This window comes from Dermacentor silvarum, chromosome 3 (genome assembly GCF_013339745.2).
Source record: "Dermacentor silvarum isolate Dsil-2018 chromosome 3, BIME_Dsil_1.4, whole genome shotgun sequence".
In the NCBI taxonomy this organism is placed as follows: Eukaryota; Metazoa; Arthropoda; class Arachnida; order Ixodida; family Ixodidae; genus Dermacentor; species Dermacentor silvarum.
The window spans coordinates 125,244,015-125,270,280 of record NC_051156.1 but is presented as its reverse complement, the minus strand read 5'-3'; the positions used below and the strand labels follow the sequence as shown (position 1 = coordinate 125,270,280).

The 26,266-nt window shown below is 49.0% G+C and overlaps 2 protein-coding genes and 1 long non-coding RNA gene across 3 annotated transcripts; 1 reads left to right on the top strand and 2 right to left on the bottom strand.

Moving 5' to 3' along the window:
• Nucleotides 1-3,222: 3,222 nt before the first annotated feature.
• On the bottom strand, nucleotides 3,223-5,771 carry LOC119444749 (uncharacterized protein K02A2.6-like). Its single transcript, XM_037709099.1, has 2 exons — nucleotides 3,729-5,771; nucleotides 3,223-3,279 (listed from the first exon to the last, which is right to left on the bottom strand). The coding sequence occupies exons 1-2, from the start codon at nucleotides 5,769-5,771 to the stop codon at nucleotides 3,223-3,225; spliced, it is 2,100 nt and encodes a 699-aa protein (XP_037565027.1).
• A 5,722-nt stretch (nucleotides 5,772-11,493) lies between these two features.
• LOC125943974 (uncharacterized) lies at nucleotides 11,494-14,681 on the bottom strand. Its single transcript, XR_007466035.1, has 3 exons — nucleotides 14,542-14,681; nucleotides 13,414-13,552; nucleotides 11,494-11,609 (listed from the first exon to the last, which is right to left on the bottom strand). It is a non-coding gene; the product is annotated as an uncharacterized LOC125943974 (long non-coding RNA).
• Nucleotides 14,682-20,958: 6,277 nt separating this feature from the next.
• Nucleotides 20,959-22,224, top strand: LOC119444008 (fibroblast growth factor receptor 3). Its single transcript, XM_037708541.2, has one exon. It carries the CDS (start codon nucleotides 21,195-21,197, stop codon nucleotides 21,933-21,935), a length of 741 nt encoding a protein of 246 aa, XP_037564469.1. The 5' UTR covers nucleotides 20,959-21,194; the 3' UTR covers nucleotides 21,936-22,224.
• Nucleotides 22,225-26,266: the final 4,042 nt, after the last annotated feature.

Here is a 26,266-nt window from a genome sequence, read left to right as displayed (position 1 = left end):
GGTTGGAACGGCGAACCATGGGGGAAAGGGAGCGGCGGCGGGGAGAAGGAGATCGGCGTGAACTGAAGGCGGGGCGACGTGAATACGAGTCCGTGGCGTCTGATGTAAGACGGTGCGTAGCTTGTTGAGGGACATGACTAAGGTTGGGAGCGCCATCGCGAAAATAGAGTCCGCGGCGGCGACAGAAGCGCGCAACATGTCCCGGAATACCGCAAGCGTAGCACACCGGCCGGTTGTCCGGAGTGCGCCAGGGGTTGAAAGGTGGTCTTGGATGCGAGATAGGTACGTAAACCGGCCGTACCGGACTTGGCGGCGTGTAGAAGTTGGTGGCTGGGCTGGATGGGACTGGCGTCGGCTGGGCATGAGATCGTGTAAGGGCCTCAGCGTAAGTTAACGGAGCCGTAACTTGCGGCGGTGAAGCGGGGGACGGTAGGGCTTCAGCAACTTGCGTCTGAATAACCCGGCGAAGCGACTGGTCCAGTGGGGGGAGAGGCTCAGTGACCGATGCCACAAGAGAGAGCTGACGTGCCACTTCCTCGCGTACGTATTGCTGAATTTGAGGCAGCAACGAGGTGTAATCAATACTAGCGGTGCTGGGAGCCAAATCTGAAACGTCAGCCGTTTGCATTCCAGGGCGACGTGTGGAGATGCGCTGTTTACGCAGCTCGTCAAAACTTTGGCAAAGTTCAATAACTTCAGTAACGCTTTGTGGGTTTTTGGCCACGAGCATATGAAAGGCGTCATCGTCGATGCCTTTCATTATGTGTTTGATTCTGTCAGGTTCCGACATGGACGCATTCGCCCGCCTACAGAGGCCGATGACATCCTCAATGTAGCTGGTGAAGGTCTCACCAATTTGTTGAGATCGTCCGCGGAGGCTGTGTTCAGCGCGAAGCTTGCGCACCGCTGGCCGGCCGAAAGACGAAACGAGGGTCTCTTTGAAAGCTGACCAGGTGGTAAAATCAGCTTCATGGTTCTTGAACCACAGGTGGGCCACGCCGGTAAAATAAAAGATGGCGTGAGTCAGCTTGTCGCGGTCATCCCACTTGCTGTTTGCACTAACACGTTCATACTCGGCCAGCCAGTCTTCCACGTCGTGATCGTCAGTGCCACTGAAGACTGGAGGATCACGCATACGAAGCACCCCAGAGCACACGACAGGTGTGGGAGCGGGAGAAGCTCGCGAGGGGCCGGCGTCCTCGGTCATCGTGAAGGCAGATGGTAGCGTACGGCTGCGGAGTTCCAGGACGCTGAAGGGGACTACCCAGCACTTCCACCAAATGCAACAAGAGTATTTGGCAGGTAGACTAGATGAAGCGGTTAAACAAGCTGGCTCGTTGAAAACCGACCTAGCGCGAACCACACGATCGTCAACGTCTTCTTCCACACACTCGCTGGCACAGAGCTGGTGCCGATGTGCTCCGGTACAATATATATATTGCAGTGAAGAAGAGGGACGATGCAGGGGGCATCCTTACCAGCGCTGTCTAGTGGGACAGTCCCTCCAGCGCATCGCTCGGACTACGACGCTCGCGCTCGCGGTTCCCTGAAATGATCGGACGGTCAGCCTTACGCTTGCGTGCAATAATCGCCTTTACAAGTGGTGGAGGTGCTGGGTATCGATCCCAGTACCTCTCCCTTGGCTGACAACAATATATCTCGGTTGACTGTGTCCTCCATCGACATTCGCACCATCGCTTCTGAGCAGCGGAAGGACCCCTGGATTGCGTCGCTTATAGGCTGGCTCTCTGATCCATCGACCAAGTCAACAACCCGCGCGTTGCGCCGTCAAGCTCACCATTTCGCCATTCGCGACGACCTGCTTTACCGGCGCAATTACAGCTCCGACGGCCGACGGTGGTTGTTAGTAGTGCTTCGCAGTCTGCGTTCCGATATTTGCGCAGCTTTCCACGCCGATCCCCAGTGTGCCCACTCTGGCGTTTTCAAGATTTACCAGCGCCTTCAACAGCGGTACTACTAGCGAGGGATGTACAGCTACGTTCAAAAGTTCGTACGCTCTTGTCCAGATTGCCAGTGCTGGAAATCTTCACCCCGCCTCTCGCCAGCTGGGCTGCAACCTTTACCTTGCCCCAAGCGGCCCTTTGGGCGCGTCGGTATAGATTTGTACGGGCCCCTTCCCATGACATCGGCTGGAAACCGCTGGGCTATTGTGGCAGTTGACCACCTTACGCGATACGCTGAAACTGCGGCGCTTCCTGCAGCTACTGCGCACGACGTTGCCTCCTTCCTGCTTCGTCGATTCATTCTGCGTCATGGGCCACCCCAGGCACGCTGCTCAGTGACCACGGACATGTCTTCCTCTCGAAAGTTGTTGAAGGTGTTCTCAAAGAGTGACACGTTGTTCATCGCACAACAACGGTGTACCATCCTGTCATAGCCAACTCGCGGGGAGCAGCCGAAGCGAAACAGCACACTTGATACCGTGGAAAAACACTGCTCTTTATTTCCTACGCACTAATCTTTTACAGCAACCTAGTGATGGCGTAACACGCCGCATATGCAATCTGTTAGTGATAACACATCAGCGCGTGTTCCGGTGGCTATTATGTTACACTCCTCCCCATCCAACAAACAAAAACAGAAAAACAACGATAGTTTAGCGTCCTTCGTGGTCAGAAACGCTCAACTGGTTTTTTTGTCCTCGTGCTTCTTCGCAGCATTGGCGTACTGTCATGGGTAGTAGGCACAACCAGATCGCGTGTTACTGTTGTTCCACTTTCGCTGCATGTTTCAAGACACGGCTCAGCAACGGGATTCGGTTGCTCCGACTCACACTTGCTGGGTAGCGGAACTAGTTGCACAGCCGGTTGCACACCCGCCCGTTCCGGCACGCACTCCGTGGTTGACGAAGCTTGTTGCACAGGCGGTAACCCTGGCGGCGGTGAAGAAGTCTGTTGCGCAGGCGGCAGTCCAGGAGGCGCACTAAATGGGGCGAAGTTCGGTCGCAGGTGTTCTTGATGGCGCCGCCAACACCTACCGTCTGACAAAACGACATCAGCGATGTTATCGGTGGCTCTGTCACTCACTCTTGCTGGCATCCAGGTTGGCCCCGAACGGAAATTCCGTGCGTAGATGTAGTCTCCGAGTCTTGCGGGTGGCGTGGTTCGAGCTCCACCATCATGGACAATCTTCTGCTTGAGCTGCTTCAGCAAGACATTAGCTGTCATGTCTGGATGCAGCAACGTTAGAGCAGTCTTTAACTTACGGCCCATGATCAGCTCCGCTGGCGAGCACCTGGTAGTTTCGTGGGGAGTAATCCTGTAATTGAAAAGAATACGAGCAAGTTGGCATGTAAAACTCCCTTCAGCCGATTTCTTTAGCTTTGACTTGATGCACTGAACTGCCCGTTCTGCAGCCCCGTTTGACGCTGGATGGTATGGAGGTGTCATTACTTGTTTGATGCCATTTCGATGCAGGAAGCTTCCGAATTCCTCACTCACGAACGCTGGTCCGTTGTCGGACACCACTACATCTGGCAATCCGTGAGTGGCAAACATAACCCTCAGGCATGAGATAGTTGCCTCTGCCGATGGTGTAGATATAGGCACGGCCTGTATCCACTTTGAAAATGCATCGATAACGATCAGCAAGTAGCGTTTCTTCAAAGGTCCAGCGAAGTCAATATGAAGGCGAGACCATGGTCTGTCCGGAAACGGCCATGGCATCATCGCAACTGGCCGCGCAACCCTCTGGTGTTCTTGGCAGACCTGACACTGGCGAACTGCAGCAGTAATGTCCTCATCCAACGAGGACCACCAGACGTGACTCCTGGCGATAGCCGTCATCTTGGTCATTCCAGGGTGCCCCTCATGAAGGAGTCGCAACACTTCTTGCTGCAATGCACTTGGGATGATCACCCGCGATCCGAGAAGTAAACAGTCTTCTTGCACGCTCATCTGAAGTTTTCGATCTGCGTAGAACCTGAACTCGGGGTCACGTAGCTCAGCTCCAGACCATAAGGCATCTCGTAGCTTCGCTAAGGTTGAGTCCTTGGACGTAACTTCCGTGACTACAGTCGACCGCAGTACCCGAGGATAAGCAGCCTCCAGCATGAAAACTTCCGCTGGCCTCTCCACAGGTTGAGCGTACACTGGTAGTGGTAGGCGACTCAAACCATCCGCGTTGGCAATGCTTGCTCCCGGCCGGTACATGAGCTTGTAGTTATATGCTCCAAGCATCAGCGCCCAACGCATGATACGCGGTGAACACACCTCAGGCACGCGCTTGTCCGGAGCCAGCAAGCCCAGTAATAGTTTATGGTCCGTAATAGCCTCGAACTCGCGTCCCCAGAGGTATTGTCGGAACTTGGTTACGCCAAACATGAGCGCAAGAGCCTCCTTGTCGAGATGACTGTAGTTCCACTCGGCTGGCGCGAGACTTCGTGATGCAAATGCGATTGGTCGTTCAGCCCCCGAGTCTTCCCTATGGGCCAGAACGGCGCCAACGCCGTAAGGTGACGCATCGCATACGAGAACCACGGGTTTGTTGGGGTCATAATGCGCCAGCACTGCTGCTGAAACAAGTAGCTCCTTGCTCCTTTGGAAAGCACGTTCGTGATCCTCACGCCACTCCCAAGGCACCTTGGCCACAAGCAGCTCGTTCAAGGCATGCAACACACTAGACAGTTCAGGCAGAAACCTGCGGTAAAAGTTGACTAGGCCTAGGTAACTCTGTAATGCCTTGACATATTTGGGCATAGGGGCCTTCAGCACAGCCTCTACCTTTTCAGGATTGGGTTGAAACCCCGCAGCCGTCACAACGTGACCCAGGTATTGAACTTGCCATTCCAGGAAGGTACACTTATCAAGCTTCAATTTAAGCCCAGCTTGCTTCAGTCGGCTTAGGACTAGGCCCAGGTTTGTTAGATGGTCCTGGTCGTCGCGTCCAGTCACAAGAACGTCGTCGAAATACACCACAACGTGTCTGAGCCCTTGTAGCAGGTTTTCCATCTCCCGCTGGAAAATTGAAGGAGCAGATGTGACGCCAAAAGGCAAACGCGTGTATTGGTACAGTCCTTTTGGTGTGTTGATTGTCACCAGCTTGCGGGATGCCTCGTCCAGTTGAACTTGCAAATCCGCATCCTTCAAGTCCAACTTGCTGAACTTCTCGCCACCGCCAAGACGGCTAAACAGGTCTTCAACGCGTGGTATCGGGTACTTTTCAGGCACTGTCACGGGATTAACAGTGACCTTGAAGTCGACACATATCCGAATCTGGCCACTTCGCTTCAAGATAGGCACGTTAGGTGCAGCCCATTCCGAAGTCTTAACTGGACGCAGCACTCCAACTCGTTCCATGCGCATCAGTTCCTCGTTGACGCGGTCGATCATTGCGAACGGAACAGGACGATCCTTGAACCTCGGCTTCACGTTGTCTTCGATTGTTATTTTCGCGGACACTCCCTTGCATCCTCCCAAGGCGTCGTCGAAAACACTCGCATACTCAGCGACGAGTCCCTCGACCGACGTGATAGCCTTAACGTCCATCACATTGCGCAGTTCAATTCCGAGGCCTTTCATCCAGCCACGTCCCATCAGGGACGGGCAGTGTCCTGGGACGACGTACAACACGTCCCGGCACTCATGGTTTCCTAGTCTTACAGTGGCAGGCAGGCTGCCTTGCACCGGGGACAGCTCACCGGTGTAACCTTTCAGCATGACGCTTGACGGTTCCAGGCGACATGACGGAAATGTGCGGTGAAAGGTCTCTTCCGACACGACAGACACACTTGCTCCCGTGTCGAGTTCCATAATGAGTAAGTTCCATTCACGGACACCTCAACCCGGTACGGGCTACCATCGTGAGCCGGTGCACGCACTTACCACATTTCGTAGACTTGCGGTGCCGGCGTCTCAGAGCGGCTTTCTTCGTCGTCTACGGTATGGATTGACTGATCCTTCCGGGACAAAAACGCTGAACCGCTTGCTCTCGTAACTGTAATGGCACGTGCACACTAGCGGCAAAACGCGCGCGGCGCGCCGCCGGCGGCAAAACGCAGCAGCGGCAGGGCGGCCACACCAACCGGCGGCGCGCCGCTGCGGCAATCACGTGGCAGACTAGACTCCTCTCCCCTTCTCGAACTATCCGGGAGCTCACGCGTGCAGATGATAGTGCGAAACGAGAAACAAGCGGTCGGGCGGGTCCGCATGGCACCAGTTTCCCGCGCGCACGTCACGGAAGCGGGCGGCTCTCATTGGTCTCTTTCATCCGCGGCACGCGGCAAACCGCAAAAAATCGGTCCAGGAGCGATCCCTTCCGCGGCAACAAAAACCCGTTTCGCGGCTGCTTTCGCGGCGCGCGTCTTGCCGCCGGCGGCGCGCCGCGCGCGTTTTTCCGCTAGTGTGTACGTGGCATAACTGCCTTGCCCTTGCATACTCGCGCCAGGTGCCCCTTGCTTCGACACTTGTGACAGACGCTACTTGCATGTCGACACTGCGTCGCCAGATGCTCGCCTCCGCAGCGGAAACATGAAACAGGTTTATGCTTCTGCTTTCCTGTATCACGTGACACGGCATTCGTCGGCGCAACAGTCATTGGCATGGCCGTTGACAGCACGCGAGAATCTTTGTTCGCCGCTTCCATCGCGATAACTGTCTTCTTTGCGGTATCAAGGGTCAAATCTGGTGACTCCAACAGTCGTCGCTGCGTTGCCTCGTCGTTGATCCCTGTCACAATGCGGTCACGAAGCATTCTGTCTCGGAACGTGCCGAAAGCACAATCGTCAGCAAGTTTGTTCAGGCTAGCGAAAAAATCCGCAGCCGTTTCACCAGAATGATCTATTCTTGAATTAAACTTGAACGTTGCAACCACTTCCGATGGTCTCGGCGAAAAATGCTTCTTCTGTTCGTCAAGGATCGTTGACAGGCTTGTTTCTGAAGGCTTCGACGGTGACAGCAGGTTCCGCAGTAAGGAATACGTGGCAGTCCCAAACAGGTGAGAAGTACTGCTCGCTTTTTTTTCATCTTCGACGTCGTTGGCTATGAAAAATTGTTCTACCCGCTCTTGATACTCATCCCAGCTGGTTGTTCCCACGTAGAACGGCTCAAGCTTGCCTACTCCAGGCATTCTCAACTAATACACGGTAGATAACACAGCCTCAACAGGGGAATTTCCAGGCAGCACCAGCAGATCACACTTTCATCTTCGTCGCCACTGTCATAGCCAACTCGCGGGGAGCAGCCGAAGCGAAACAGCACACTTGATACCGTGGAAAAACACTGCTCTTTATTTCCTACGTACTCATCTTTTATAGCAACCTAGTGATGGCGTAACACGCCGCATATGCAATCTGTTAGTGATAACACATCAGCGCGTGTTCCGGTGGCTATTATGTTACACATCCTCAAACCAATGGACTCATGGAACGATTCAACCGTACGCTCGGCGACATGCTCTCAATGTACGTCTCCTCCGACCACACGAACTGGGACGCCATTCTGCCCTTCGTCACCTACGCGTACAATACCGCTACGCAGAGCACTACTGGTTTTTCGCCATATTTTTATTGTACGGCCGGCACCCATCACACACCATCGACACAATGCTACCATACTGGCCCGACGCATCTGAATGTGCGCCCATTTCTGATACGGTGAGACATGCCGAAGAGTGCCGCGACCTCGCCCGCGCCTTCACCTCCAATGACAAAGAGCGTCAGAAAAACACTCGCGGTGACACCACCTCTGCGCCCACATTTCTTCCTGCAGCGCTTGTGTGGCTCTCAGTTCCTTCCGCTGCACCTGGTCTGTCTTCCAAGTTAATGCCCAAGTATGAAGGTCCCTACCGCATCGTCGAGCGTGCATCACCCGTCAACTATGTGATTGAGCCCGTTGAACCATCTTCGGAGATGCGCCGTCGCGGACGCGACATTGTCAACGTCGAGCGCCTCAAGCCGTTTTATGATCCCCTAATGGCACGTACACACTAGCGGCAAAACGCGCGCGGCGCGCCGCCGGCGGCCAAACGCAGCAGCGGCAAGCCGGCCACACCAACCGGCGGCGCGCCGCTGCGGCAATCACGTGACAGACTAGACTCCTCTCCCCTTCTCGAACTATCCGGGAGCTCACGCGTGCAGATGATAGTGCGAAACGAGAAACAAGCGGTCGGGCTGGTCCGCATGGCACCAGTTTCCCGCGCGCACGTCACGGAAGCGGGCCGCTCTCATTGGTCTCCTTCATCCGCGGCACGCGGCAAACCGCAAAAAATCGGTCCAGGAGCGATCCCTGCCGCGGCAACAAAAACCCGTTTCGCGGCTGCTGTCGCGGCGCGCGTCTTGCCGCCGGCGGCGCGCCGCACGCGTTCTTCCGCTAGTGTGTACGTGGCATAATAGTGACGAACTGTTAGGTCGCCGGACCGCTCCCTTTTTCGTCCTCGGGGTAATTGTAGTGAACAAGAAGGACGATGCAGTGGGGCATCCTTACTAGCGCTGTCTAGTGGGGCAGTCTCTCCAGCGCATCGCTCGGACTACGCCGCTCGCGCTCGCGGTTCACTGAACTGATCGGATGGTCAGCCTTACGCTTGCGTGCAATAAACGCCTTTACAATATATATATATATTACTGTACTGCATGTAAACATGTGTATGCAATATCCAGTCTGTCTATAATTCACTGCAAATACAATAATTTCATCGGACAACATGTCTATTCGCCAATGCTCGCCTGCCATCATTTTGTCCCCCGCGCACTTACACACACACACCTTGAGTTATGCATTTGTGTAAAACATTTCCCTGGGGTAAGAAAGAATCGTACTTAGTCGTAATGCGGATATGTTTTCAAATTCCAGACTTGGACAGACACGTGCGTGTTGTGACATGTTCAAAACATGCCTAGAGCGCAGGTGCCCAATAATAGCGTCCCATGAAGAATGTAATTGCCGGCAAGCCCGCATTCTCGGTACAGTCAGATGCCCCGACGTAGCATCGCAGACGTAATCATAAAATATGCGCGTGGACATTATTGCACATGTTCTACTTGTCTGTGCAGCGCTCATCGATTTAAACACGATAACCGTCACACATGCCCGCCGGCGCTTTTTGCATTGTCGGTGGGTGCTGGGTGACACCGAGCTGACGTATGCAATGAAAGCGAGGGCCCTTGTGACGCATTGTTACTGAATTTGCCTCCCCCCCACCCCTCCCAGCGATCACCTAACGCTCACTGGAGGTCCAAGAAGCACCGGCAGCCAAGTCTGCTGATTATCGCGTTTAAATCGCTGAGCACTGCAGGAATGACGGAAATTTGCTATTCTTTCTTTTTCAAGCGCATTGTTCTTTGACTACGAAAAAATTTCCACAAGCGTGGTCATTTGTCCTATTGAAACGAATGTGGCACAAGCGCTTCATGTAAGTCCAAGCATGCATTCTATATAAACGACATTGCCCCCATCACAAGTATACCCATCAAGTTTGGGGTACCGCTATTGTTGAGAATTCTTTTTTTTTCTTCTTTCTAGCGTTGAGGATTAGGTGCACGTTAAGGAACCGCAGGTGGTCGAAATGATTCCGGCGTCCTCCACTACGGCGTATCTCCCTCACTTTCTTGTTGCGCTGTGCCAGTTCGAAAATTGGTGTACCGGCATGCGAAGCATGTGCGTGCCAGTTTTTTATGAAATGAATTGCGTCGTTCAGGAAAGGCCGCGATTTGTCGCGGTCTGGCAAATTAACTTGATCCGCGTTCGCAGCGCATTACACCAGTACCTACATTCGACGCGCTAAACACGCTTCCGCCGCATTCGTTCAAACCGATATTGTTCCAAAGTGCCGAGAACAGAACTGAGTTCGTGCAGCTTTTCGTGCTGCCGATTTCCTGTAACGTGTGAATCTACTAAAGTGTGATTGCTAAATGCGAAACATTGGCAAATGCGACCCCCCACAACAAGCGACACACCGAAAGAACGAGCGCCGACTATAAACTCGTTTGTTGCTGCGTTGGGTGTTACAAAATATGACAGTACAAGAGAGCCCAAATACGCGGGCGCATATGAATCAAAAGAACGATAGAAACCCTTCCCCGCTTTCCCACAGAAATTTCTAGTGCATCTGATTAAACAAAAATTTGAAGACGCCTAAGCTTCGCCTTCAAGAGTGGAACGCGATAGCATTATCGGGCTCCGTTCGCATCACATTTTTCTTTGAGTAGGTTTCACTACAAACACTACGTGGGGAAGCCAGCTTACAAAGACCAAGCTTACACCGATCCCATTAAAGTCGGCTTCATATTTAAGCACCAATGCATTGCTGGAAAGACAATATTACGGGAGTAATTTAAGCCGTCTTATATCAAAATGTGTAGTCCCTATGACATTTTTTTATTGTTTTATTAACTGTTTGGCTGTTGCCCCGAGGTGCGCGCGTGTCCAAAATTTATAATGGCTCGGTTTTCAACATTCCCCTCAATGTTGCCTAGAACCAAAGTACAGCCAAACACCATCGAATTGGAGGACGCTTATGCTTCGCCTTTAAGAATGGAACGCTTTAGCATTCAAAGTGCCCTGACTGCTCATCAAGCTATCTTTTTTCGTATATTCAAATTAGAATACGCCGCTATCACGCCTGTAGGTTGTGGTTAAATTGTACATTACAGTTTTTCTGACGGATTTTACTTTAAGAAATTCAATTTTTATTCACAAACGCCTTGCGCCACGCGGAGGGCCTGTGTGGTCGGGGTGGTTCGGCATGATGTGGTTCGATATGTTTATTTCCTCTAGATTCCAATGCTTAACGCTGACGCTGACGCCGGATTTTCGGCGACACGGGGTCCTTAACGCTATCGCGGTAAAAACGGCGGCCGCATTTCAATGGTGGCGTAATGCGAAAACACCCGTGCACTTAGATTTAGGTGCGCGTTTTTTTTTAAACTCCAGGTGCTCCCAATTGTTCAGCAGTCCCCCCCGCGGCGTGCCTAATAATCAGATCATGGTTTTGGCACGTAAAACCACATTATTTTTAATTAATCAAAAGAGCCATTTCTGCACTGAACAGATATAGATGTGTCGCGGCATTGGCGCTACCCCAGCTAGCACAAAAGCGATAGAAAACTGCTTCCATACCGATTCGCCGAGACTAAATGAACGTCTGAAAGACGCACTAAAAAATCCGTGCAGTCCGTTTAGAAGGTGATAAACGGTCGTATATCGTTGCTAATGTCCGGCGGATATGACTATTGCAAGAAGTTCTAGAATCCTGCTTAAAGTAGTTTCGAACAATCCTGTCTTGAAATGGGATTTTGTAAGACCATTAGAAGCATTTAAAAAATACAGATTGAATCCTGCTACAATCAGGATTTTGACATCCGTTTTCTTTTACCCTCCCCTCTAGCGCCCCCCTCGTCTCCCTTTCCTTCCCTCTCCCCATGCCCCTGCGGGGTTTCGCCGGCCGGCGGCATGCAGGTTTGCGCTTATGCAATACACGAAACACATACAGCAATAACATTTTTTATTGCAAAATGTAAACACGACTAGACAAGCTTGCAATCAACATTAAATATGAGTGCCTCCGAGTAACGTCCATTACAGGTATCGACCTTGATAAACCTGGTTTCGAACAGGCTGCTGGGCTGTAGCTCCTTGATTCAGCAGGTCTTCTTACTGCAAAAACATTAGGCGTGTGTAAAACGTATGTTAATTGAAGCACACTTTTCTTAGTGAACGTATAGTTTTTCATTGCATTGGCAATAAGCACTGCAATATATCTTGGCAATGGGCAGCACTACAATATATTGGTCCAAGCACACAGTTTTCGAGCATTCCACCTTTATTAAGATGGTTCTAACATTAACCGATCACAAGTGAAATTCCCTTCTGTTGCCTTGAAGACATACTTTACATCTAACTGAAGGTGTTGCATGTACAATCGCCAACCAGTGTAAGTGTCGGCTATTTTGCTAGCTTTCAGGAGGCTGTTGTCTTGACTAGTTGGCGACTGGTAGATGACAGCAGCCTCCTAAACATGTGCGAAGTAGGTGCCAATTAGCATTCAAAGAAAGGAATAGATAATGCATTTCTGATAATGTTCTATGAGAAAAGAGGTAAGTGCGGCTCTGCAAAGCACAGCTTCAGTGTGACAGCATTGTTACACCACCCCAATTTTATTTGCCACAGATGACATAGCCAATTCAGAAATGGCGCAGGCTTGAGCATATACCTAAACACCAGTCTATAAAACACATCGCATACTTCAAATTGAGCAAATATATTGCGATTCCTTAAAAAATAAAAGACAGCAGACGAGTGCAACCTTGAGTAACATCGACTATTTGCAGCACGGCTGCTTCAAGCATATACAGTAAGAACTTCAGTTGCTTGTAATTAAACCATTAAAATGTTGCACGCCTATGACTTGCCTGTTTGAAAACCTCCACACAATAACATTGCCAAGCACTTTTAAAGAATTTTTTTACAAAAACAGTGAGTCATCCACACACAAGGTGGGAACATAAGCCGTAATTTTCCACCCAGTTTCACTAACTTTGACCTTGGTGACATTTATAGTTACGCAATGGGTTAAAGGTTAAGCTCGTGTAGTTTATAAATCAATTATGATCTAGAGTGCTTGCATATGCAATTTATTCCTTACACCGAAATGAGCCCACACACTAAAACCCACACATGGCGCGCGGCGACGATTTCATCGCCGTTGCACTTTATACGGAATATCACGGCGACGACGACGGCGGCAAAAATGCGCTTGGAGTGCCCATATAATTTCTATCGCAATAAAAGAAAAAGAACCGCGGCGTAAATTTCTCTCTCTCAAATGGCAAGGTCGCCGTTACGTCGTCGCGCCGTAACACGCGTGTTCGAGTCGATGTCTCAACTCTGCGGCTGCGACGCAGAGGGAAGCAACGACGGAGGCCCAGTCCGGCCAACGAAACTGCTCACAACCGGCCAACGCTCGCTTCAACGGCAGGAAAAGAAAGGGAGAGGGTTAAGCTGGCGCCGGGCTGGCGGCAGGCGCGCACGGAGACAGTCGAAGGTGGGGGAGCTACGAGGGAGTTGAGAGTGGAGAGTGAGGGGAGCCACCGAAGCGACGGGGTCACCTCTGCTGAAGCCAAATGGGCTTCCCTGACGCCCTCCTCCCTCGCCGTCGACGTGTCCGCGCGCGCCCGGCGCCGCCGTGCTGGCGCCGCCCGCTCCCTACAGCATCGTTTTCTGCGAGCGTTGGCCGACTTAGGCAGTCTCGTGGCCCCTACTCGCCATCTGCTTGCGCGCCGTGATATATAACGACTCCATTCGTACGTCGTGCTGTGGTGCACGAATACTTCAGAAATAAGTCCTTGCTTTAATTCGAACAAACTTTCGGACTCCTTCGAGTTCGAATTATCGAGATACGACTGTATATGTGTCACGCTGATTTTTAATTAGTACGACTTTAATATGAAATAACAGTTACCTGGGTTCTTGGAGTTCAGGAGTTTCGTGGTGGCCCTTTGGGCGGCGGCGTTTTCGTCTGCCCCTTTCGGCACCTGCAGAGGGTACATGATCGGTGTCTTCACCCTCACGCGCCTTCTCTCTTGCACGTAGGTATGTGCCTGCATAGTAAGTTACAAAAAAACTCTTTATTGTTATGCTGATAAACTCGGAGTATCTATGTTTATAATGTAACAGCAGTGCGTATTACAACAGTATATTGGAATTTTTCTTTTAACAGAATTTTGTTACTGCACAGACATGCAAAAAGAAAACGCCAGTGCGACCTCAAAATTTATTTGTTGCATGACTGAAGCCAAAAAATTTTACGTATCCTAAAAAAAGATGCTGTAAATAGCTACACTGTCGGATTATGTTACAAAAAACAAGGCAACGGTGCAATACATAGAGGGTGTTTCATTTAACTTTAGCCAAACTTTAAAAATATGCCAGGACAGAACCAAGGTAATGTTGGATATACTCAGATTATTTTTTGCATTCCGCCTAGTTAGATAATTTGTTCTAATTAATTAATTAACTTCTCAATTACAATAGTTAGATGAAAAGTGTCAATGAGAAGATTGTAAAGCAACATCAGAAACCCCTGATACCGCTTTCTGTTTCTCAATATGAGCTACATAAAGTGTTTTTCCAAGTGTGAAAGATGCCTGCCAATACACGCAAACTGCCTCGAGCGGCCAGTCGTTCGCAAGTTTCGCGTGTATTCGCGGGCATCTTTCACGCTCGGAAAAACACACGAGTGATCTCGCACAAGAGCGTTGACGGAAGAATGCTGTGGCTACGCGAAGATCGTAGCACGTCTCATCATTCTGCCCCAAACGGGAATGTCATCGTCATCCAAACGATCAATGGTCAACGAAACGTCACAGAGGTAATTTTAGACAGCTTTGGCAAACCTGAATACGCACACAATAAAAGAAACGTACGCAGACGTAAACATGCCTCTTAAACAACATTAGAGATTCCAGTTAAAATCAAGGCGCTTTCATTGCAAAACTTCATTACCGCCTAAAACTTCCACCCAAAACTCCCGCCTGAAAACCGTAAATAATTAAACACGACAGGTGTCAAAGTGGCAGTGACTACTTACGTGAGCAAAGAAGATGTGGAAGGCAGTCTGGCGCTCCGCAGTTGATGAACGAATACGCGTCAGGAACTTAACGGCTGGTCCTGACAAAAATAACGGTGAATGTAACGGCGGGTTCAAAAGTTACGCAATCTGGAGGGAAGCTGCGCGGAGAGCGCAGTCAGCTCGGCTGCTCAACCGATGAGCCGTCGCGCCACTCCTCGCTTTGTCAGGTAGCCGCTATGATACGTCGCGGCGCTGCATCCTCTTGCGACACACGCTGCTGCAATGCAGAAAAATACTCAGTGTGGCTTCGTACTCGGTACCTGAAGCACAGAAATGCTAGCTAATTTAACTACGATAATACAAAATGCGGCTGCTACCATAATGCTAGCGCCACCTTACAAAGATAATTTGAAATAACAAAAGTCGAACTTTTTAATGCCTCATTCTTGGCACTTTGCGGTAGGTAGGTAGGTTCCTAACTCGCTTTATCATACAAAAAAGTGATGTGCAACCTATAGTGGAATCGAACCTCTGCCGTGCGGCACAGCAGCCGGTTCTCTAGCAACTAGACTACGGTGTCTTTTCCTTCCTTTCGGTCAAAGTAAAACAGGTTAACCAAACAGACAAAACGAAAACTGCGACAAACAATATCAAAACATTTTACAGTTTGAACCGTCAGTCCAACTTGGCTGACATTTTCATTTAAAATTTTCTGAGCGTTGTCAAGGGATCTACCCTCGACAGCCACTCAGGAACACAGCAATCATGCGTTCGAAATTTTCCTTCAAAGAAAATGGCAATATTCGCCAGGAGGGACAGATCGCGTTGAAGTGTATCGAGGACTGTTCAACAATGTCCTCGCGTCGATGACAAAATCAACGTCGAAAGTGGTGCTTAGTTTCCGGAGAAGTTCAGAAACTGCGACAAGCGGAATTCGGTGACTTGTAACCTAAGATACAAGCCATCCTTGAAATTCCACACATCTACGTGGACAAAGACTTGCCTGATTTTCTGCAGATGATGATGCATATTCCGAAGAACCTCCATTTTCGATGCCCGCGTTCATATGAGGGTCGTTTTGTGGAACAAAATATTCTCTAGAAATGTCTTGCGTATGTGCTTCTACATATTCTACTTTCAAGGCAAGGTCACTTTCGTGAAAACTGTCCTTGGATTGAGCATCCTCATGTGGCGAGGATACTTCACTAGAAGCATGGTTACTACTTTCATTAATCTACCATGATACTTATTGGACGGTACTCGTGGCAACAGGACTGGCAGATATCAGTTCGTCATTAACTCTACGCCTCTTTTGACGGTCTGAAAGATAAACGTAACTTTTCTTCTTTATTGTGGACTTCATTATGAGCATAAAGAGCAAGCGGCTGCCCCTTCAGTGCTCACTCACCACAATGCAAACACCCGCGCCTGGGTCGATTGCACTCTCTTCTAACAGGGCGAAGCAAAAACAAAAACCAACGTCCGTTTTTCCCGCCAAAAAGCAGAACAATGAAAACAACAACAAAAAAATCAATATAATTGTAGGCTGCTAGAACAAGCGATTTTAAACGTCTTCTAAAATCCTGCCTTATAGCAAGATTTTTCCATCCCAATTGAATCCTTCTCGATGTTGACTTCTTCAATCCAGATTTTTGACGGTCAAAACGAAATATCCATGAATAAGAATGATTATATCTCTTTTGTGCTAGCTGGGTAGTGTGGACCTATGACTTTTCGTTAGCGTCGTATATGAGCAAGCTCGCATCCGATTGCCGGCGTTCAGGAGCTGGAGCCGCACCAAGCATTTTTCACACACGTAGAAAATTTAACTAGGCCAATCATAGTTACTTATCACTTCACTATTCACTTATACTATTCACGGCAAGCAACCTTTTAAGTATGAAATGAGTTTAGCTCCCGTTGTCGGCGACCTTCAAGTGACCTTGAGCCAAAAGCCAGAGCCATTATCCGGGCACTCAAAACGAGAACATTCCGGCATGTTGCCAAGGAAATTTATTCACCCGTAGGCACGTCTACAACTGTGGCATGAACGTAGAGTACCATATAACGTACCGCACATGCAATACATCGTACTTGGCATAAACAAAACGTATGAACGAAAAAAAAAATAGTAACTGGTTGCGAGAACAACACGAGATCGTCCGGGCAACCAGTCATTAATAAAATGCGGTCTCTGGCCCCCCACCCTTTGTACAAGGCCGCATTACATACGCTAGTTACTCTCCAAACAAGTTACAAACACTATTTGCTTCCGAGTTCTTCCTAATGTTTCTTCAAAATATCACTCAAGCTATAATTTCTAGTTCGCTGAAGCTTTATTTGTCGTTTCCAATAGCGACGTTCAAAAGGCCTAAGGCCGCACAGGGGACCTAAGGCCGCACATTTGCAGCCGACCGCTTCGATGCGACAAGACGAAAAAGTGGCGCAGACGCTGAGCGCGTTGGGTTGTTGCTTGAAGAAACGAGGTTGAAGGCGACGGCACCACAGGCGGCAAAAGACGCCATATGGTAGCCATTTCATGCTTACACCTACTCTCGATTAAGGGAGAGTCAGCAATTTTTTTACTGGTAATATTCAGTGGTTTCATTACAGGGGTGTAACACCTACGACTTAACGCCGGCAAATTGTGTGTAGGGTAGCCACATAAACGCTTGCGTGCTTAGTAACAACAAGGAGACCATCCCGGGTGATCCGCCGCGGTGGCTTAGCGGTTATGGTGTTGCGCTGCTAAGCACGAGGTTGCGGGATCAAATTCCGGCTGCAGCGGCCGCATTTCGATGGGGGCGAAATGCAAAAACGCCCGTGTCCCGTGCATTGGGGGCACGTTAAACATCCTCTGGTGGTCAAAATTAATCCGGAATCCCCCACTACACCGTGCCTCATAATCGTCGTGATTTTGGCAAGTGAAATTCCAGAATCCAATTCATCCCGGGTGAATGTATGATAAACCTAGTCTATGTTGCAGCGTTGTGGGCTCACCAACAAGAACTTCGTTTTTCGAAAAATTCTGCGTTCACATTTGTGTGCTCCTTACGGATGAACTTTTGAAGCCGTGACACGAGAAGCTTCGAAGAGCACGTGTGAGCATTGGCCTTTGCGGCACCGGAGGCTGCTAATAAGACAAATAAAAGCAAAACACTACACAAAATATCGTACAGCAAAGGCTACGAATATGAACCTGACATGTTGAATATCTATGTGTTCTGCGACATTTCGACTACCTCCTCCCATGGCGCTGCTCTGTTTTAGAATTTCAGATCAGTAGAACAACTCGAAGTGGCATGTACACTCACTTGATCTTCGTTCTTATAAGTCTTCTCGTCTTCTCGGAGTCCGGCGACGTCGGAGGAACTACAGACCAAAACGGCTATTCAAGCCCTGCGTTTACGAAGAAAACTACAAAATTCTTGGCTTTCGTCACAGGAGAAAATGTGTCTCTTAACTGCAATGCGACCGGATACCCTTCTCCAAGCGTCCAGTGGACACACAACGGTACGTCGTTTGGCTTCAATTCTAAAAAACGCAATGACACACCGGCGAATAATCGAAGAAGACAGCATGGATTTGTTCTGCGCATAAGAAACATCCAAAGAGTGACAGTGGCAAGTATAAGTGCAACGTTTCAAATAGTGCCGGTTGGATACAAAAAACGTTTACCGTGGTCGTGATCGAGCGTAAGAGAACTCCTCCAGTCATCACTGAAATTAGCGGAAATCAGACTGCTTGTGAAGGCGACAACGTAACGCTGAAGTGTAAAGCTGAAAGTGACCTGACACCGTATCTCACGTGGGTGAAACAATGTACTGTTAAAGATAAAGACTCCGCAAATGATGCCATTACGGTCCCTAAAGAGGAGATAAGTGTCCGTCAAGGTGACGCCGTATATATGTTTATAAAGAATGCCCGGAAATCTGACAGTGGACAATACGTGTGCTCAGCCACGAATATATTTGGATCCACAAATAGCAGTACCTGGATTAGTGTGTTGACTGTTGGGGAAAGAAGCACTTGAGCCTTTCATTTCACATGACCAACTTATGCAACCATGCATGGAGACAATAAAATGAGGGATCAAATGCGAGGTCTTCTGGTGTTACATTTCTACACGAGCCTCGCGTGTGTTGGCTGCTATTACGGCGCTCTTTATCGTCAGTAACTGATAGCAGAATAACACAGATAAATGAAAAGTTTATCCCCTACTTCAAAGAAAGATTCGGTATTGTAGTTAGCTTACACGCATCACCACACACTTATATTTTCATAATCAAAATAAACTATTAAAGAAGTCATTATACTTGCTGCGCTGCCATCATACTCGGCCGCTACGCACCTGGAGCGGAATTCACGATTGTATTTTGTTCGTAAAATCTATTTTCCACTAGCAGACCACCTTCGCTGACATGTCCGGCATCGCCATTAAATGACAGCTGCTATTACGAACAATTCTAGCGCAAGAGCTTTTTTCGTGAATGCGGGCGCTGGGATCGAATTCACAAAACGTTTCGTTCGTAACTGCTCTTTGTCATTGGCCGGCCGCCTTGGCTAATACAGCCAAACGCCTTTAAAACGAAGTGTTGGGGTTCCTTCGTAATACCGGTTACTTTGTTGTAAAGGTCGCACACCGTACCGCACAATTTAGAGCAGACAAAGCACGTTCAATAAAACAAAATCTTTAATTTACATGAACTCAAGAGTGACTTAGTCAAATGTCACAATTTTTTCCTGAGAACGTCGTCTGACAGAATGTGCTCGACTGCAGCCAGTCTTATTTCCCCGAGCTTCACAGCATGCTCCGCGGCAAAACGCAAGAGCCATAACCAAAGCAAAGCTGCAGATCGTCGAATACCACTATCGCCTCCCTTGTCAAAATCATTGGTTCGTCTACAGGACTTTCATCCCTGCTGCCTTCGCTGACATTCGCGTTACGATTACGAGCATGTGGTCATCAACTGCAAGTATTCGTCAGCCGTCGCACCCACTGATGTGCTAAAATACGCAGGGTACGCGTTGAGCGACTCCTAGAGCAGTCCAGAAGGACTATACTTCTGACATCGTCAGGCTCTTCAATGGTGTCGCTAGCACTGCCGACACTAGCACAGAGCGCACCTTGGTAACGTCGTTGGAGGGCAGTTGCGGCACCGCTACGCGGCGTTCGTTGTAAAGCAACAAATGAGCCGTCGGGGAGGCCTAAAATCTTTCGTTGTAAAGGCAAATTTGTTGAAGTGGGCTTCGTTGTCATTCACAGTACATACGAAAGATAGGAATAGGGCCGGAACTTAATCAGTCCTTCGTTATAAAGGTCACATCGCTGTAAATGCGTTTGTTGTAGAGGCGTTCGACTGTAATATGACCGACATCAGGATTGGCTGGAATTTGATCCCAAAAATAATTCTAGCGTAAGAGCTTTTTGTGAGAACGGGCAGCTGGCTGGAATCTGCTCTAACGCTAGATTTGTTCGTAACAGGAAATGTCAGCCAGTACCGATGCTGGACATATTATTAGCGAAGACGGGCGGCCGATGACAATGAGCATTTACGAACAAAAAAGCTTTCGAAATTCGGGCTCTGGCTGCTTCGACTGCACATACTTTCACGCTATATAAAGAAACAGAATCACAAAAGCTGTGAGTTTTTCTGAGAAAATGAAAATCAAGCCCGTATAGCTTACGCTTTTTGACACTACCAGTGAAAAGCAGTAAGGTCTTAAGAGCTATACCCTCCTAAGAACCCCTTGCACAATATATTGCGCATTGCCTTCAACATTTTTTTTTTAATTCACTCGGGAGTGATTACGCAAAATATTATTTCTGGGTATGAAGTACGGTGCATGCAAGTTTACAGAAGTGGTTTACTCATATTCTTGCCATCCGCTTTCCAGCAATTTGACACTCAATTGATCTAGACCTCTATGTTGTCCCCGACGGCCGAAAGCAACCTTGAGGTGTGTTTCGAAATCACTGAGATTGCATGACAATGCCGAACGCGGCAGCAACATGGCAATGTACTACACGCAGCTGGATCCATCTTCATCTCTGCGTTTATGCAATGAACTGCAGTTTTTACCATAGCAAACATGAGATGATGGAGATAGTTATTTTTCTCACGTACGTGAAGACGCAGCTTTTGGCATCTAAGCGTGGTATTAAAATTTTTCAAATTGTTTTTCAAGTTCATAACATAACAGTAGACAATAAAAACCACCTTGAAGAGCGATTATGTCCCATAGTTGTGTTCGGGTCTCAGGAGGAAACGCTGTATTTCTTGATTTATTAAGGTTTGTCGGCTTTGACCTCAATTCCGGATGCGAAATAACGAGATCGCATTTGCCGCTTCCTGCGCAAGAGTTCACTGACGTAGTCGGCCGCCCTCCAGATATCTCGGCTCTTTAAGTTTCGACCTTGGCAGAATTTCGTCACTCCGCTGATAGGCGCCAAGTGTCTACGCAACGCGCTAAAGCGACGGTCGTGGCCACCGGCCCTCATATACCCTTGTTTTACCAAAGGGCCAAGCCAGCCTCTACGGAACGCAACAAGACGTGCATAAAACGTGAGCTTTTGTTGCCTTCGCTTGGGCCAAACCAGCAAACCCTACGTCTAAAAATATTACCATATATTTTCACTGCTTTGTGCCAATAGCTAACGAGAAGCAGTCATGAACCGGCGTCACATCAAGTGTGTCCTTCTGATGGTCGCAAGCGGCTTTGCTATCGCCGCAGAAGACAACCTGATCGAGTCCTTCTACGAAAACCAGCGAGAGTCGCGACCTCGGTTCGTGAACCCGGCGAAAATGGAGAACGCCATCAAGGTTCAGCCCATCGGCGGCAGCGTGAGACTTAACTGCCGAGCTACAGGCGTGCCCGAGCCCCGGGTCGCGTGGTTCAAGAACGGCCAACCACTGACCTTCGCCGCCTCCAACCGAGAAAACGGACAGAGGTACACTCTGCTGCTCACGGACCTCGTCCGCAACGACAGCGGCGAATACACGTGCGTCGTCTCCAACCAACTCGGCTCCGTGCAGTGGACGTACACGGTCGAAGTTCACGAGCGGTTCATTCCGACGCCCACCATAGTATGCCCGTTCTCCAATGTCACCGTGGCGGAAGGTGAAAGCCTGAGCATCGCGTGCAACGTCTACAGCCACCTGACGGCGTTCGTGCGTTGGATCAAGCACTACCACATCAGCGGGAGCTACTTCGACCGGAACGGAGCCCCGTACGCTAAGTTGGTCAAGGACGCTGCGCTCGCCGACGTCACGGACCCTCACACGTTGACGCTGTATAACATCACGCTCGCTGACTCCGGCTTTTACTCGATACTGGCGAGCTCGCCATCGGGGGCCTCGCACAAGACGATCGAAGTTCTCGTCGTGCCAAAGCCTTTCCCGGGCTTGTGAGCTTCCCGGATAGAACAAATGATGTGGAAAACTGCAGTTTCATCAGCCCATATGCTGATCCAATTTGCCATACAAACGCTTCGGCTACTACTTAATGCAGAAGAACTTGTTAAAGCTGATGCCATTAAATGAAGTGACTCAGGAGTTGCAGTTGATGAAATTATCTCTTATTTGTCACTCAGTAGTGTGGTGCTACGTTTACACGGCAGACAGGCGAAATGTGTGAAAGGTTTGTAATAAACTGAACAGAATTTTATTTGCAACAATGTCTACTATATGGTTATCAACACATGTGCCATTTATTCCACGAATAAATAAAAAGTATTCAGACGAAACATGCACTCGATTTTTCTTTCTTTTCGGGAGGTTTCGCAGCAAGGACGCAAATGCATGTCTACGAATGCAGACGTAATCATAGAAATTATAGTAGAGTCCTATATATTGAACAAAATATCTTAGAAATCCGTGGGAATGGGGAGGGGACGTTATACCTGGCTGCAGCTTCACAATTCGCGTACGCTACATTTAGCGAGGGAAAGATGCTCCCGCGAATTGTTCGGTAGACCTGTTTTTCATAATTCTAAGCCATTCAGAAAATGACCAAATTACATATCGCTAGAAGTAAATCGTCGTCAGCAGGAAAAGCAGCGAATCACTCATTTCAGCAAGCCTGCAAACAAACGAACTTATACCTTACAAAATAGCAAGGAGAAGTAATAATAAAAAAGTAGTGCAAACGACACGATCACAATACGGCACATAATCAATGGCAAATCAGCCAATAAAAAAGGTGGTACGTGCGTCTCTCTTCCATTGGACTCGGTACGAAGCGAAAGAAAGGAATACAGGAAGGCTGCAGCGCAAGCGAAGCAGCCTTGGAGACGTGGCGGTGCAGCCAGCGCAAGGCCGCAACAACACGGCGGCTACTTCGACCGTCGAGCCGTGATCGGTGTTGGCCGCGCGTAGGTATCGAACCACGTTCGATCTACCGCGCCGCTGCTATAAGAGAAACGGCCAGCCGTTCGAGTCCGCGCCTTCGCCGCGTGCCTAAGGAAGGGCTGCCCGGAAGCGGATATGGGCTGTGGAAGCGCGTTCAGGCGGGAGGCCCCCGCTATCGCTCAAGCACAGCCAACGAAGGAAGACGGCGATAGCACGATAACGGTGAGTGTAATAGGGCGCACGTGTAATGAAGTGCGTTGAGCTCGAGAACTTGCACCCACGGTTACCAGAGAGTTCGACGACTCCCCTTTCTGTTTGCAGCCAGCTGATTCTCCTGTTGGTTAGGTTGCGTGACAGTCAGCAAAGCTCGTCCGCTCGGCCGCCACTACCTCGCTTCTTCAATTATACGTTTACATTCTCTCCCGCCATCCGCCCTCTCCCTCTGCAACGGAATAGTTTATGCGTCCCCCAGGGGCGACATGGCTAGGCTATACCTATGAACGGCAGTAGTTCCCCTTCCCACACTCAGTAAACTGAAGTCCTCCTGTTGCAGTTTTCGACAACGTTATTGTCATATCCAAACCGTATATGAAACAATCAGCGCTGTTCTCAATCTGTAGTACCGGAAAGCTTGTTCATCAATCTGTGACCTTGACTCCTTTCTGTAGACAAGAACGAAACATCGAAATCGGCTGATCCATGCGCCACAGTAGCCGCAGTGGTCAGTGCACGGCTAGTGAGACAGATTGGTTGAAAGGCAAAGCATAAAGCTCTGCTCCAGAGCAAACACGGGTGGAAAAGTACGTGCTCTGTGTCACACTGCACGAGCCGTACTGTGAAGGCTTCACGATCGCTCGCCAATCGCTGTATCATGGCACGGCACGACACTTAATTGGTTGTCTACTTGCCGACGTATCGCTAATGGTTTTGCATAATTTCTCTATAGACATTTTCACGGCGTCGGAAGAACGCGTTTTATGGACTACAACTTCCGAGCACGGGCGTTTCGTGTACCTGCACACTGTGGATAATTTCGGTACAACAGGTGTCTCGCGCAGTCCATTCTCGAACATGCCAGCACTTATAGAGTTTTTCGTGAAATAATATTTACCGTGACACAAAACAGGCGATTTAGAGAAGTATCTTTAATGAAAGAAATAGGGAGAGTTCGGCCGGAGGAGCTGTGAGTCTCTGGCCTGCTACTGCACATAAAGGTAGGAGGGAAGGGGAAGAGAAAGGAATATCAGACGGTGAAACTGATCAGAATTGCAGAAAGCCACATCATTTCATCTCAAGCGGCGTAGGGGCATCGATAACGGTACTATATAGCCCATAGTCATGTTCACTCTACTTTATAAACAGCAGAAGAACATCCATCAGAAAACAAAGGAGCACTGAAAAATCCCCTAAAGAGCGGCTGAAGTTGTAAAGTATTTATTCGCAAATTATCTGGCAAATTGCATTGACTTAAAACTTGGATCACCAAACGCAAAAATTTTGCTGGAGTGCACTCCTGCCCAGCGGGACTCGCCATGTTCATGATTCACTACATATAGGAAATAGTAAATGTTGTGATTGTCGGTTCTCGTAAAATAGCCATAGGCATCAATGCGTCCACCTTATTCTTTCCAGGCAGTCTGGAGGCAATACCAGGCAGTTTTCTTTGTCCAGAAAGCCAAGACTAGACTGCCAGAACAGGAATGAGAAAGAGAAAAGTTCTATATGGGAGAAATAAGGAGATTTAGGCTCGATGAGCCTCGCTCGAGGAGCCTCGGTAATTGTATAGCTAAAAAAATTACTCCATCTCCCGCTAAAGGGAACCATGTGTGGATGCGAAGCAGCGGGGAGATGGTTAGCTTGAGCGGGAGATGGTTTCGCAGCAGCGGCCCGAGCGCTCATCGCGGCGCTGCACAGGAGAGAGAATGAGGCGCGCGCGCTCCGTCATTTTCATACCGCGCAACTACCGTGGCGCCCCCAGCGGAGTATGCAGCTGTCGCACCACCTGTTGAGTGCGCCGCTCCGGATTCCTAGAGGAGACAAAAGGGGGAGGGTAGGAGAGGAGAGAGAGTGGGAGGGGACGCGCATGCGCTGTGGGGGTGTGGCACGCGGGCGCCGCTCCGTACAGGTTTCCTAGAGAGAACAGGGGGAGCGTAGGAGAGGAAAGATAGGGGTAGGGGACGCGCATGCGCTGTGGCGGTGTAGGACGCGGGACAACGGACAGAGCCGCCGGCAAGAAATGCTTCGCATTTAATAGTTCACTATTTAACAGTTTATTTGATGAGCTTATGCTATGCGTTCAAATTGGGGGAACTGAAGCCGGCCAATGCTTAAGGAAGGCTTCAGCTGAGATCAAATTCTAATTTTCTTGTTCAAATACGTGTGAAACGCAGAAACGCTCGCATTAATACAACCCCTGAACCGATACGAAGGAAATTTGCTGCAGTGATGGAAAAAAAGCTAAATTCTACTGTTTGTGAGAAGTAAACTTTCAATTTATGACCAAGAATAGTTTATAGAAATTGAAGAAAATTAGTAAAAATTAAAAAAAGAAAACATTGGAACACAAAGTTTACATTATTCTGACTCCGTTCTCACAACAACTAGCTATCACACTTCTCTAAACAGCACTGTTTCGTTGTGTAAAGCGGCAAAATATAGTATATTAAATCAACGCTTACGCGAAATCAATGCATTGCGATTTTTTTAAAGCCCTACTAATAAATTTTTGGTGTAGTGGGAGCGGTATAAATTGTTTTAATTTTGTTTGCTGCCATTGTCCCAATAAGTGCACTTTACAAAATCATGATGCACACCGACGTACACACAAAACAGCGCCCGATAAACAGTGGTTCATGCAGTGGTCTAAAATTCTGAAAACTTCCCTGCACGATCACACGGGCACTTGACTTAGTTGTCCCCTTAAGCTCCGCGCTGCGCACAGCGTGCAGGTTCTGGGCTAGATGTCCTCACCATCGGCAGCGACTTCGGGCTTTCGAAGTGGGACGAAGCAGCATACGGTTCAGACAACGTCATTCTGCTCACCGACTCTTCAAGGTGAGAAGTGCGCGCTGTGTGCCGATAACTCAGTTGAATAAGTTGTGTGACAGCGTAGACAACATAAGGAAAAAGACGCGGAAAAGACAAATATTTGAGGAATCTTCCCTGAAAAAAAAAGTAAAAGAAAAGAAATGGAGTAGCGTTATTCGGTTCGGTTTAGGCAAGACAGCATCCCTTCCAGGATTTTCTGATGGCTAAAAAAACGTTCGTACCTAGAGAAAAAAATAAGCAGCGTATGAATAATTTGCGGGCACAGAACCTAGTACTTAAAGAAATTTCTCTTAAGAAAGTATGCACCTATATATTTTTATTCTAGCGTCAAGAACAGTGAGAAC